This window comes from Sus scrofa, chromosome 2, assembly GCF_054392235.1.
Source record: "Sus scrofa isolate SSC_HxYL_T2T_F1_AM1 chromosome 2, Sscrofa_HxYL_maternal_Yorkshire_Landrace_v2.0, whole genome shotgun sequence".
NCBI classification, from domain to species: domain Eukaryota; kingdom Metazoa; phylum Chordata; class Mammalia; order Artiodactyla; family Suidae; genus Sus; species Sus scrofa.
Genome location: NC_139384.1, coordinates 52104548 through 52119888, shown reverse-complemented (window position 1 = coordinate 52119888; position 15341 = coordinate 52104548). Strand labels below are relative to the sequence as shown.

At 39.3% G+C, this 15341-nt stretch overlaps 1 protein-coding gene across 2 annotated transcripts in view; it reads right to left on the bottom strand.

Moving 5' to 3' along the window:
* RNF141 (ring finger protein 141) overlaps nt 1-14900 on the bottom strand; it is a 43232-nt gene extending 28332 nt beyond the window's left edge. The window contains exons 1-2 of one of the 2 annotated variants that reach the window (XM_005661125.4): nt 14499-14900; nt 1119-1318 (exon numbers count right to left, since the gene is read on the bottom strand). In XM_005661125.4, coding sequence (XP_005661182.1) covers nt 1119-1261 — 143 coding nt within the window. In that variant the 5' untranslated portion in view covers nt 1262-1318; nt 14499-14900. 2 annotated transcript variants of the gene reach the window in all.
* Nucleotides 14901-15341: the final 441 nt, after the last annotated feature.

The window sequence follows — 15341 nt, the reverse complement described above, 5'->3', positions numbered from 1 at the left end:
GTTATTCAGGGAAAAAGAGCCCTGTGTATTTTAATAATTTCTATAGAGATCAATTTAAAAATTGCTTTAACAAAGAATAACTCACAAAGAGAAAGCTAAACTAAATTCTAGTAGGTGTGCTCTTTAAGGAGGTAGAGAAGTTTATATTCCATTTAGAAATCCATTCAAAATTTTAAGTAGAGGGATTTCCTTGGTGGCACAGTGGGTTCAGGACCGAGCATTGTCATTGCTGTGGCTAGGGTCCCAACTGTGGCTCAGGTTCGATCCCTGGCTAGGGAACTTACACGTTAACACAGGTGCAGCCAAAAGCAAAAACAACAAAAAACTAACAAAAAAAGTTAAGTAGAGATTTAAAGATGTTAGCTAATTAGAAAATACTTATAAACAAAATGTCTTATCAGTGATGACAAATCAATTATTACCATATATATATATCTGGCAAAATAATGATTCAGCGAACAAGTAGAAGATTTATTATCTAGATGAACTGGTTGATGTACAGAAACCTGAGTGCTCTTCAACTGTCCTAGGAGCCATTCTCTACAGTGACTAACTGGTATATTCACTTCTTCACTTCTTTTTTTTTTTTTTGTCTTTTGTTGTTGTTGTTGCTATTTCTTGGGCTGCTCCCACGGCATATGGAGGTTCCCAGGCCAGGGGTTGAATCGGAGCTGTAGCCACCGGCCTACGCCAGAGCCACAGCAACGCGGGATCCGAGCCATGTCTGCAACCTACACCACAGCTCACGGCAATGCTGGATCGTTAACCCACTGAGCAAGGGCAGGGACCGAACCCGCAACCTCATGGTTCCTAGTCGGATTCGTTAACCACTGCGCCACGACGGGAACTCCTATATTCACTTCTGATATGCACCTCCTTTAGTGCTTTCAATCAAGGGTCAATTTATACGTTTGTGTTCAAACTGAAGTTCCCTCCATTCTTTTGGTCCTATGACATTTTTTTAAGTAGCCACATAGAAGCTTAGAGTATTCAATAAATATTTTCTGCTACTGAAAATATTGTCTTACCAATCAATACTTCCAGTTACCTCTCAGATAGTCACAACATCGGGGCACACATCAGAGGGGAAAATAAAATGAAAAAAGAGCACGCCTTACACATCATTAAGTTCAGCTACTCTCCCAAGAAATTCTTCATAAGTTAAGGAGCCACTTTCTCGAACCAATGTGACATGTTTTGCTACTTTTTCTGGTAACTTGTTAAGAACCAACTGCGTCTGATCCGAAATTTGCTGTCCCATGATGAAGTGACGTCTTATGAAATCCAGAAAGAATACTGCTTCACATAGTTTCTATTCCTTCGAGAAAATGAAGAAAAATAGGAATATCTTTAAGTGAGATGTCAACAGACTTACATAAGCCTAAAGTGGAATATATTTAAACAACTATATTTTAAGTAGAGATTTACAGTTTTATTTTTTAAGATTATATAGTTAAATGAGAAGAGGACTCATTTACCTTACTGGGAGGGCAATGAACCTCTAATTCCTGTAATTTTGCCAAGTCAAAACCATCACACACACACATTTAAGTGACTGTATTTAACAGGGAGCTTGTTTATCTTATATAATTTTCCTAAGAACATTTCCTGACTGCTTACCACATGTCAGGTTCCAAACTAAGGGCTTTCCATATATTATCTCCTTTATTTCTCCCAACAACCCTAAGAGGTAGGCATTATTATAATCCTATTTTACAGATAAAATGTAAATAGAGAAATAGAGCTGAGTAAAAGTTAAACAGTTGGTAAATGGCTTGAGTGAACTTTGAACTCATGTTTTTCAAATTCTACTGCTCATAAACACTGATATACTATGTATACATGCTATAAATGATATAATCATGATATAAATAGGCTAGCTAAAAATTTTGTTTACTTTTATAAATGTACAACTTAATTGTAAAATATATGTAAATTAAGGAGTTCCTGTTGTGGCTCAGCAGTAACAAACCCAACTAGTATCCATGAGGATTTGGTTCAATCCCTGGCCTCGCTCAGTGGGTTAAAGATCAGTGTCACTGTGAGCTGTGGTGTAGGTCAAAGTCACAGCTCCAATCCAGTGTTGCTGTGGCTGTGGCCTAGGCTGGCAGCTGTAGCTCCAATTCAACCCCTAGCCTGGGAACTTCTATATGGCGCAGGTGTGGCCCTAAAAAGCAAAACAACAACAGGAGTTCCTGTCGTGGCGCAGTGGTTAACGAATCTGACTAGGAACCATGAGGTTGCAGGTTCGGTCCCTGCCCTTGCTCAGTGGGTTAACGATCCAGCGTTGCCATGAGCTGTAGTGTAGGCCGCAGATGTGGCTCGGATCCCGTATTGCTGTGGCTCTGGTATAGGCCAGGTGGCTACAGCTCCGATTGGACCCCTAGCCTGGGAACCTCCATATGCTGCGGGAGCGGCCCAAGAAATAGCAAAAAGACGAGACAAAAACAACAACTATATATATATATATACATATATATATATGTAAATTAAAGACTTTTATTTGAAAAATCTAGAAATTAAAATGTTAGCTTATTTGGAGTTCCTGTCATGGCTCAGTGGTTAACGAACCCAACCAGTAACCATGAGGATGTGGGTTTGATCCCTGGCCTCGCTCAGTGGGTTGAGAATCCGGCATTGCCATGAAATGTGATGTAGGTCACAGACGCAGCTCGGATCTGATGTTGCTGTGGCTGTGGTGTAGGCCAGCAGCTACAGCTCCAATTCGACCCCTAGCCCGGGAACCTCCATATGCTGCATATACCTAAAAAGATCAAAAAAAAAAAAAAAAAAAAAAAGTTAGCTTATTCAACTACCTTACATTTTCCAATTAGGAAAAAAAAATCACCTTTTGCTTTTCAACTCCTTTAGCTTTTGTTTGTTTTTGCTTTTTGTTGTTGTTGATTAGGGCCGCACCTGTGGCATATGGAAGTTTCTGGGCTCAGGGTCTAATTGGAGCTGCATCTACTTGTCTACACCACAGCCACAGCAATGTCAGATCTAAGCCATGTCTGACCTACAACAGAGCTCATGACAACACCAGAGCCCCAAATGAGCAAGGCCAGGGATCAAACCTACATCCTCAGGGATACTAGTCAGATTCATTTCCATTGTGCTATGACGGGAACTCCTCCTTCTGGTATTTTTAACCTAAAATTTATCTAATTTTTTTCCTAAATATGAAGGTGATATTTTAGTTACAAGTCTGCATCACTACTTTAATAATCTACTATCAGTGTAAATCAGTAATTTACAGAACTGGCTTTAAATTTAATCACGAAACATTTAATCATCACTTATTCTAAATTCTTGAAAGACATAATTCTATGTACTATGGCTAGAGAAGAGTTCAATGTTTTTATTCTAGACAGTTTTTTTTCCCTTTTGGTAAATAATGATTTATCAGAATATCAAGCATTGAGATATGGTTAAAACAGAAAATAAATTTTTTTTTTTTTTTCTTTTTGCCATTTCTTGGGCCGCTCCCGCGGCATATGGAGGTTCCCAGGCTAGGGGTCTAATTGGAGCTGTAGCTGCCAGCCTACGCCAGAGCCACAGCAACTCGGGATCCGAGCCACATCTGTGACCTACACCACAGCTCACGGCAACGCCGGATCGTTAACCCACTGAGCAAGGGCAGGGATGGAACCGCAACCTCATGGTTCCTAGTCAGATTCGTTAACCACTGCGCCACAACGGGAACTCCTATAATTTTTTTTTTTTTGGTATTTATATATCATGATATATTCTATAACTGAAGATAGAAATCCTAATTCAGTAAGAATACCATTAATAATAGTAAAATTAACTAATACCCATTGACCACTTCCATTGTGTAACACAATCTTCTAAGAACTTTACATGTATTCAGGAATTCAATCACTTAAATCCCCATGATAACCATTTTATAGATGAAGAAACAGGATGGTTAAGGAAATAAGTGCAGAGGTTAAAATAACAAAGTCACAAAGCTAAGAGTAAAGTTAAAAAATAAAGTTAGAAAAAAAAAAAGCATTACAATTAAAAAAAATCTGATACCCCCTCCTCCAAGAAATTCCATCTTATTTACCTATCAAAGACTATCATTTTCTGGCTATGTATGGCACAGAGAAATCTACTCAACATTCTGTGATAAACTAGATGGGGAGAAACATGTGTATATGTATCAGTGAATCACTCTGCTGTACAGCAGAAAGTAACACTACACTTCAATAAAATTTTTAAAAAGACTATCATTTTACTTTACCTGAATTAACACTCATATCATATAACGCAGGTAAAACATTAACAATTTATACTAAAAAATTTGTCAGGAAATCTGCTTTATCACTTAATCAAAAAATTAAAAGTTACAACACTAAAATATAAAGAACATAGGCAAAACATTCTCTGACATAAATCATACCAATGTTTTCTTAGGTCAGTCATCCAAGACAATGAAAATAAAAGCAAAAATAAATGGGATCTAATCAAACTTACAAGCTTTTGAACAGCAAAGGAAACCATAAGCAAAACCAAAAGAACCTAGAGAATGGGAGAAAATATTTGCAAAAGATGCAACCAACAAGAGCTTAATGTCCAAAAAAAAAAAAAATATATATATATATATCTCATACACACACACACAGCTCATACAACTCAATTAAAAAAAAAAAAAAGCTGGAGTTACTGTCATGGCTCAGTGGTTAACGAATCTGACTAGGAACCATGAGGTTGTAGGTTCCATCCCTGGCCTTGCTCAGTGGGTTAAGGATCTGTCGTTGCTGTGAGCTCTGGTGTAGGTCACAGATGTGGCTCAGATCCTGAGTTGCTGCTGTGGCTGTGGCGTAGGCCTGTGGCTACAGCTCAGATTGGACCCCTAGCCTGGGAACCTCCCTATGCTGCAGGAGTGGCCCTCAAAAGCAAAAAGACAAAAAGACAAAAAAAAAAAAAAAAAAAAAAAAGCCAGCCCAATAAAAAAATAGGCAGAAGACCTAAACAGACACTTCTCCAAAGAAGACATACAGATGGCCAACAGGCAGGAAAGATGCTCAACATCACTAATTACTAGAGAAATGAAAATCAAAACTACAATGAGGTATCCCCACACACCAGTCAGAAAGTCCACTGTTAAGAAGACTACAAATAATACTGGACAGGGTGTGGAGTGAAGGAAACCTCCTACACTGTTGGTGGGAAGGTAAACTGGTGCAGCCACTATGGAAAATAGTATGGAGGTTCCTCACAAAACTAAAAATTCAGCTACCTTATGATCCAGCAATTCCACATCTGGGCATATATCTGGAAAAAACTAATTCATAAAGATACATGCACCTCCATATTCAAAGCAGCACTATTTACAATAGCTAAGACATGGAAACAACCTAAATGTCCATGACAGATGAATGGATAAAGAAGATGTGATGTGTGTGTTTATTTATTTATATAAATATATAAATATATATATATATATAAAACAATTGAATATTTTGCCATCTGCAACAACATAGATGGACCTGGAGGGTATTATGCTTAGTAAAATAATTCAGACAAAGAAAGACAAATACTGTATGATATCACTTACCTGTAGAACCTAAAAAATAAAACAAACTAGTGAATATAATAAAACAAAGAAACACAAGAGAAAAGCAGAATGTTACCTACAAGGGAACCCCCGTAAGATTATCAGCTCATTTCTCTACAGAAACACTACAGGCCAGGAGGGAATGGCAAGAGATATTTAAAGTGCTCAAAGGAAAAAATATGCAACCTAGAATACTCTATCCAGCAAGAATATCATTTAAAATAGAAGGGGAAACAAAAATTTTTTTCCAACAAACAAAAGCTAAAAGAATACAGCAACACAAAACCCAGGTTAAAGGAAATATTGAAAGGGCTTCTCTAAACCAAAAAGAAAGGAAGGAAAGGGAAGAAAAAAGAAAAGAAAAAAAAAAAAAAGAAGAAGAGGAAGAACTAGGACTGAGAAAACCGCAATCAGAGAGCAGTCACTCAAATAAGCCAGCATACAGATTTAATCATGAACATGCTTCAAACAAAATAAAATTAAAAAGAAAAAAATAAAAAAGAGTCATCAAAACCATAAAATGTGGGCAAGGGATGTTAGGAAATAAATAACCCTTTTTGATTGTTTGTTTGTATGTTTCTCTTCTTAATTTTAATATAGTAATGAAGTGTTCGAACTTACAGGACCATCAGGCTAAAACACACAATTATAGGAAGGGGTTAGCATACTTAAAAAACAGAGCAACCACAAACCAAAACCAAATATTGCATTTGCAAAAAAATGAAAAAAAAAATACACTCAAGCAGATAATAACAGGAGACCATCCAATCAAAAAAAAAAAAAAAAAAAGAAAGGAAGAATGGAGAACCATAGAATCAACTGGAACATGAGGTTCAAAATGGCAATAAATAATCATCTACCTTAAATGTCAATGGACTGAATGCCCCAATCAAAAGACACAGAGTGGCTGAGTGGATAAAAAGGCAAAAATCTTCAATATGCTGCCTACAAGAAACTCACCTTAGGACAAAAGATACATATAGATTGAAAGTGAAAGGGTGGGGAAAAATATTTCACGCCAATAGACATGACAGAAAAGCAGGAGTCCAAATGCTCATATCAGACAAAATAGACTTTAAAACAAAAGACATAAAGAAAGACAAACAAGGACACTACTTAATGATTAAGGGATCCATCCAAGGAGAGGATCCTTGGATCGTCAACATATATGCCCGAAATATAGGAGCACCCAGATACATACAACAAATATTAACAGACATAAAGGGAGATATTGATGAGAATACAATCATAGTAGGAGACCTTAATACCCCCCTCACATCAATGGACAGATCCTCTAGACAGAAAACCAATAAAGCAACAGAGATCCTAAAGGAAACAATAGAAAAGGTAGACTTAATTGATATCTTCAGGACACTACATCCAAAAAAATCAGAATACACATTCTTCTCAAATGTTCATGGAACATTCTCAAGAATCGACCACATATTGGGACACAAAGCTAATCTCAATAAATTTAGGAGTGTAGAAATTATCTCAAGTATCTTCTCTGACCAAAATGCCATGAAATTAGAAATCAACCATGGGAAAAGGAAAGAGAAAAAACCTACTACATGAAGACTAAACAACATGCTACTAAAAAACCAATGGGTCAATGAGGAAATCAAGAAGGAAATTAAAAAATACCTTGAAACAAATGATAATGAAGACACAACCTCTCAAAATCTATGGGAAGCTGCGAAAGCAGCGCTCAGAGGGAAATTTATAGCAATACAGGCCTTTCTCAAAAAAGAAGAAAGATCCCAAATTGACAACTTAACCCTCCACCTACATGAATTAGAAAAAGAAGAACAAAAAAGTCCTAAAGTCAGCAGAAGGAAGGAAATTATAAAGATCAAAGAAGAAATCAATAAAATAGAGACTCAAAAAACAATAGAGAAAATTAATAAAACCAAGAGCTGGTTCTTTGAAAAGGTAAACAAAATTGACAAACCCCTGGCCAGGCTCACTAAAAAGAGGAGAGAAAGAACCCAAATAACCAAAATTATAAATGAAAAAGGAGAAATCACAACGGATACAGCAGAAATACAAAAAACCATAAGAGAATACTATGAACAACTGTATGGCAACAAGTTTGACAATCTGGAAGAAATGGACAATTTTCTAGAATCTTACAGCCTGCCAAAACTGAATCAAGTAGAAACAGACCAACGGAACAGACCGATCACTAGAAATGAAATTGAAGAGGTCATAAAATCACTCCCTACAAATAAAAGTCCAGGACCAGATGGCTTCACAGGTGAATTTTATCAAACATATAAAGAGGAATTGGTGCCCATCCTCCTTAAACTCTTTCAAAAGGTTGAAGAAGAAGGAATACTCCCAAAGACATTCTATGATGCCACCATCACCCTCATTCCAAAACCAGAGAGAGATACCACCAAAAAAGAAAACTATCGGCCAATATCATTGATGAATATAGATGCAAAAATTCTCAACAAAATCTTAGCCAACCAAATCCAACAACATGCCAAAAAAATTATACACCATGACCAGGTTGGGTTCATCCCAGGTTCACAAGGATGGTTCAACATACGCAAATCAATCAGCATCATACACCACATTAACAAAAAAAAAGTCAAAAATCATATGATCATCTCAATAGATGCAGAAAAAGCATTTGACAAAGTCCAACATCCATTCATGATCAAGACCCTCCCCAAAGTGGGTATAGAGGGAACATTCCTGAATATAATCAAAGCCCTTTATGATAAACCCACAGCAAATGTAATACTCCATGGGGAAAAACTGAAAGCCTTCTCACTCAAATCTGGAACAAGACAGGGATGCCCACTCTCACCACTGCTCTTCAACATAGTTTTGGAAGTCTTAGCCACAGCAATTAGACAAACAAAAGAAATAAAAGGCATCCATATGGGAAGAGAAGAGATAAAACTGTCACTGTATGCAGATGACAAGATACTATACCTAGAAAACCCTAAGGGAAAACCCTAACCCAAAGCAATCCCGAGAAACAAAAACCAAGCAGGAGGCATAACTTTCCCAGACTTCAAGAAATATTACAAAGCCACAGTCATCAAGACAGTGTGGTACTGGTACCAAAACAGACAGACAGACCAATGGAACAGAATAGAGAACCCAGAAATAAACCCAGACACCTATGGACAATTAACCTTTGACAAGGGAGGCAAGAACATAAAATGGGAAAAAGAAAGTCTATTCAGCAAGCATTGCTGGGAAACCTGGACAGCTGCATGCAAAGCAATGAAACTAGAACACACCCTCACACCATGCACAAAAATAAACTCCAAATGGCTGAAAGACTTAAATAGAAGACAGGACACCATCAAACTCCTAGAAGAAAACATAGGCAAAACACTCTCTGACATCAACATCATGAATATTTTCTCAGGTCAGTCTCCCAAAGCAATAGAAATAAGAGCAAAAATAAACCCATGGGACCTCATCAAACTGAAAAGCTTTTGCACAGCAAAGGAAACCAAAAAGAAAACAAAAAGACAACTTACAGAATGGAGAAAATAGTTTCAAATGATGCAACCGACAAGGGCTTAATCTCTAGAATATATAAACAACTTATACAACCCAACAGCAAAAAAGCCAATCAACCAATGGAAAAATGGGCAAAAGACCTGAATAGACATTTCTCCAAGGAAGAGATACAGATGGCCAGCAAACACATGAAAAAATGCTCAACATCGCTGATTATATGAGAAATGCAAATCAAAACCACCACGAGATACCACCTCACACCAGTCAGAATGGCCATCATTAATAAGTCCACAAATAACAAGTGCTGGAGGGGGTATGGAGAAAAGGGAACCCTCCTGCCCTGTTGGTGGGAATGTAAACTGGTACAGCCACTATGGAGAACAGTTTGGAGATACCTTAGAAATCTATACATAGAACTTCCATATGACCCCACAATCCCACTCTTGGGCATCTATCCAGACAAAACTCTACTTAAAAGAGACACATGCACCCGCATGTTCATTGCAGCACTATTCATAATAGCCAGGACATGGAAACAACCCAAATGTCCATCAACAGTGATTGGATTCGGAAGATGTGGTATATATACACAACGGAATACTACTCAGCCATAAAAAAGAATGACATAATGCCATTTGCAGCAACATGGATGGAACTAGAGACTCTCATCCTGAGTGAAATGAGCCAGAAAGACAAAGACAAATACCATATGCTATCACTTATAACTGGAATCTAATATCCAGCACAAATGAACATCTCCTCAGAAAAGAAAATCATGGACTTGGAGAAGAGACTTGTGGCTGCCTGATGGGAGGGGGAGGGAGTGGAAGGGATCAGGAGCTTGGGTTTATCAGACACAATTTAGATTAGATTTACAAGGAGATCCTGCTGAATAGCATTGAGAACTTTGTCTAGATACTCATGTTGCAACAGAACAAATGGTGGGGGAAAAAATGTAATTGTAATGTATACATGTAAGGATAACCTGACCCCCTTGCTGTACAGTGGGAAAATAAAAAAATTATAAAAAAAAACAAAAAAAACCCAAAAAAACCCCAAAATTACTCCATTAATACCAGAAATTAGAGAGGACCTATGTTTAAAAAAAAAAAAAAAAGAGGATATCACATGAATCTAAAGACTGTGTGTTAAGATACCAATTGTCCTAAATAAATCCATAAGTTAACACAATCCCAATCAAATCACTAGCAACCTTTTGTGTTAGAGGCTAATTCTCTAACTTATGTGAAATTGCCAAGACCTAGCATAAGCCTTGAATAAAACAAAGAAAACATAAAAACAAACAAACAAAAAAAAACAAAGAAACATTCACAGATATAAAGAACAAACTTGTAGATGTCAGTGGGGAGAGGGAAGTGGGGCGGACAAGACAGGGATAGGGCATTAAGAGGTACAAACAACTGTTGTATAAATAAGCTATAAGGATATATTGTACAATACAGTGAATATGGCCAATATTTTATAACTATAAATTGAATACAACCTTTAAAAATTGTGAATCACTATGTTGCATATCCAAAACTCATATAATACTCTACCTCAATTATACCTCAATAAAAATGTTCCCAGAGCTCCCACTGTGACTCAGTGGATTAAGAATCTGACTGCAGTGGTTTGCTAGGTTGCTGCAAAGGTGAGGGTTTGATCCCTGGCCCAGCACAGTGGGTTGCCCCAGTTGGCAGCTGTGGCTTGGTCAATGCCTGGCCCTGGAATTTTTATATGCTGCTGGTGTGGCCATAAACCCCCCCCCCCACGCTAAAATAAAATAGTACCTTTTGTTTCTGCATTGTTTTGATCTGATGTCCTAACTTTGACTAAGGTTTAAAATTTGAGGTCACATATTAACTTGTTATCTTATAATTGCACTTAGTATCTGGGAAATGTGATCATTAACTCCTCAGATTAAAAGGGAACAGTATTGGGGTTCCTGTTGTGGCTCAGAGGAAATGAATCTGACTAGTATCCATGAGGACACAGGTTTGATCCCTGGCCTCACTCAGTGGGTTAAGGATCCTGCTTTGCCATGAGCTGTGGTGTAGGTTGCAGACATGGCTTGGATCTGGCATTGCTGTGGCTGTGGTCTAGGCCAGCGGCTAGGGCTCCCATTTGACCCCTAGCCTGGGAATCTCCATACGCTGCAGGTGTTCCACACCACAGCTCACAGCAACACCGGATCATTCAACCCAGTGAACAAGGCCAGGGATTGAACCCGCATCCTCATAGATGCTAGTTGGGTTCGTTACCAGAGCCATGATGGGAACTCCTCACTGTTCTTTATTTCAATGTTCTTTTTAAAAGATATTTTATTACAGTTGACTTACAATGTTCTGTCAATTTCTTCTGTCCAGCAAAGTGACCCTGTTATACATATATATATATATGCACATTTTTTTTCTCACATTATTTTCCATCATGTTCCATCACAAGTGACTGGATACAGTTCACTGTTCACTTTATATATAGCAAGATCTCATTGCTTATCCACTCCAAATGAGATGATCACTGTTCTTAAAAACAGTGGTTCTCAACCTGGTTCAGTGGAAAGGGCCTGAGATTTACAGTTCATTTTGAATACTATAAACTGATAAATATTAATCTCCATCATGAGCATAAAAAAATGCCTCTGTGATCTATATGCAATAAAATCACAATAGAGTGTGCAAGCATGCTCACAAAACAATCTGCTGAGGCCACCCTCTAGTCACCCACCCCAGGTTTTTCAAAGTCCCTCTCTGGTGACTCGGCACATTCTTCTATCACAGCACATGTCATCAGTGAGGTCACTTAAACATCCCCCTCTATGAGGGTGGAAGCTGTGTTCTTTCTCCTAGCAGATACATAAGCACACCATAAATGTTTACGAATGGATATAGTAAATATTGTCGACAGTTTTTTTTATTATTAATTTAGTATTCTGACATTTGTTAACTTGTTCAGTCACCTACTAGTTGGAGAGATGCTGAAATTACAAAAAATACATGCAGGAGTTCCCGTCGTGGCGCAGTGGTTAACGAATCCGACTAGGAACCATGAGGTTGCGGGTTCGATCCCTGCCGTTGCTCAGTGGGTTAACGATCCGGCATTGCCGTGAGCTGTGGTGTAGGTTGCAGACGCGGCTCGGATCCTGCGTTGCTGTGGCTCTGGCGTAGGCTGGCAGCTACAGCTCCGATTAGATCCCTAGCCTGGGAACCTCCATATGCCACGGAAGCAGCCCAAGAAATGGCAAAAAGACAAACAAAAACAAAAACAAAAACAAACAAAAAAAATACATGGAAGAAAAAATATAAAAATTGTAAAAAACTTATCATTAATGTTTATGTAAATTGAGAAATGTTCATTATTTGCTATGAGCAGAATATTTCCCTCTGTATCATGAAACAGTAGTACTGAATAGGAGTTAATTTGCAAACCACTGGCATAGAATTCATCAAGACAAATCTCTGGTTAAGATTTCTCAAAGGACTGGCAGCTCTCATACTATTGTACCACCTATAATTTAGTCCTTTCAAGCAGGATAACAATGTGCTTTCAGAAAATATTTGAAGGATTTTCTAAATAAAGAATAACTGTTATTTTGAAACTCATAAGAATATCAGGGATTCCAAAAATGCCACATTCTCTGATGGGTGGTAACATACACTCAGTTACTTATTTTTCTAACAAATGAACTGTTGTGATTCAAATATTCTTTAGAAAGATATGAAAATCACATCATGGGTAGCTGGGGAAAAAAAAAATCTCCATGAAAATTTAAACCATATCCATTCATAAAAGGATTAAAGCAAAGATGAAAAGCCTGGAAGTGCAACATGACTGGTTCACAAACACTGTAGTACTGAGAAAACCCTCTGAAACCTGTTCTCCATGAAATTTTGTATCAACTTCTTTACTTACCAGATATTTATAGTCCAAATAATCATCAACTAATTTCACTGTTAAGTCTGCTTTAGTATCAGTGCTAAGCACAAAAAAACTAGGTTCCTAAAGATAGCTTCTCATTCCTTACCCAGACTCTAAATCTATAAACAGATTATCCAGGGTCTTTCAAGACAAGAAATTAACAGCAGTTATAACAACTAGTCAGAAGCACTATGGAGTCTGGAATACTTTTCTGGGCTCGAAGATCTTAATCAGACAAAAATTTTACAGAAAGAAAAACTATAAAAGGACAGTACTTTAAGACCGAAACAGATTTCTGATATCACCAGTGTGTTTACTAGATAAATTTCATATTTGGAAAAATGCACTAACTAGACTTGTAAGAATTTTCTCTGGATCTTCTCTGCCTTTTGGGGAGGAGAAGGGGACAGGAAGTGTGTCAAGAGTTCAGATGTGAAAAGAAGGATCAGGCTACAGACACCAAATATAAAGTTCATTTATACCAAATGGTTATTTTGGAAACATATAACCATATCCTGGAAGAAAACATCTAGAAACTGCGGGCAGTCAGCATCAAAGGAAAGGAGAAAAATTCCCACTATTTTTGAGTTTTAAATTCAGAAAGTAACACTTTTTAGTGGAGTGATTTCAATACAGAGGTGAAAATTCAGAATCATTTGTCCGGGGCACTTCATGTTCCAGAAGAAATTCAGAACTGGAAGCTCATTTTATAATAAAAAAAAATGGGCGGAAGGTGGTGGAAAAGAATCATTTCATGCACAAGAGCTAAGAATTATAAACCATAGGGGAATTCGCGTCCTGGCTCAGTGGTTAACCCCGCTAGCATACATGAGGGCATGGTTGGATCCCTGGCCTCCCTCAGTGGGTTAAGGATCCGGCCCTGCTGTGAGCTGCGGTGTAGGTCTCAGACATGGCTCAGATCCGGCGATGTTGTGGCACAGGCCGACAGCTACAGCTCACATTATACCCCTAGCATGGGAACCTCCATATCTGCTAGTGGGGCCCTAAAAAGGCAAAAGACAAAAAAAAAAAAAAAAAAAAAAAAAAAAAGAATTATAAACCATAGGAAGTGTCAATGCCTCTTTAAAAATACGCCAGAGATGATAACTGAATCATTTGGCACTGTGAAACAGGACAGGGTCAGAATATGGTTGTACACTACAATTTTAATGGGACTGGGGATAAACTTGAACAATAACAATAAACCTACATTTTGTAACATAATAAAAACAACTGAAATAAATCATTTCAAAAACGAAAACAGAAAGTTTCCTTTCCAGGAATTAGTACCATTAACAAGCAAACTTCGGGTCTCACGGCAGCTGGTTCGACAAGGCCAGACCTTTGGGAAGAAGAGTAGTCTAAGCTAATTTAGAAAGGGAAGGCAGGTTAAGGAGACCGAGCCCAGGCAAGGCTTTCTAATACCGGGTGTCCAGTGCGCTGTGGGCTCACAGTTTCCAGCCCCACCAGGGCGTTTACTAAACACAACCGCCACCCTCCCACCACCACCCTTCCTCAAGCGCACCTGCGCTACGACCAACAGTTGCCTCCACTGGCGGACAGACTGCACCGGCGCCAATATTCAAAAGCGGGTCCGCGCTCGAGGAAGAAAAGCTCTCTCCCGCCCCCGCCCCTCCAACGCCACCACCCGCCCCCTCACAACGGGAAAAGCCACCTCCACACCCAGCTACTACAAACAAAGTGAGAAAGACTGCGCCAGTCCTAAGCCGAGGCCTAGAAAAGGCGACGGGGTGGGGTTTGTTTCCCTACAGAAGCCCGGAGCGGCACTCAAAGCCTGGCCTATGTTTCTACTCCTGTACCGAGGGTGATAGAGAGGCTGGGAAAAGAAGCGGCGACAGGCGGAGCTCACCCCAGGTTCAAGGCATCCCGCTTCCGGCAGTTGCGGCGCCGCCCCAGCCAGCGGCTCAGCCCCACGGGCGGCGGGGCTGCTAGGTCCGCTACTTGGTCGCACTTCAGTGACGCACAAGCCCCGCCTCCAGCGCGTTGCTTGGAAACAGTGTTCAACCTTCCTCCGCAAAGTTCGGCTCAGGATCTCTGGCTTCCCTTCTTCTGAACACCTTCCAGGCCAGGCCCAGAGGCCATCCGAGAGGGAGCGGTGGCGGCGAAAGGCGAGAAGGGTGCCGTGACCTAGTGGCGGCGGGAGAGGCCTTGCCTGGCAGGCTCCCCGTGGCTAAGGCTCCATGAGGCGGCCATGGCTGCGGCCTGGCAGATTGCTGCCTCTCCTGGCCCCATCTCCCTAGCAAAAGCCCAGCTGGTGACAAAGGCACTGCGAGCTCCGGTTTGGTCGAGTGTTGTAGTGCAAGCCACTACTTAGGCTTCCAACCTCCCACTGGTATAGCTACACAAA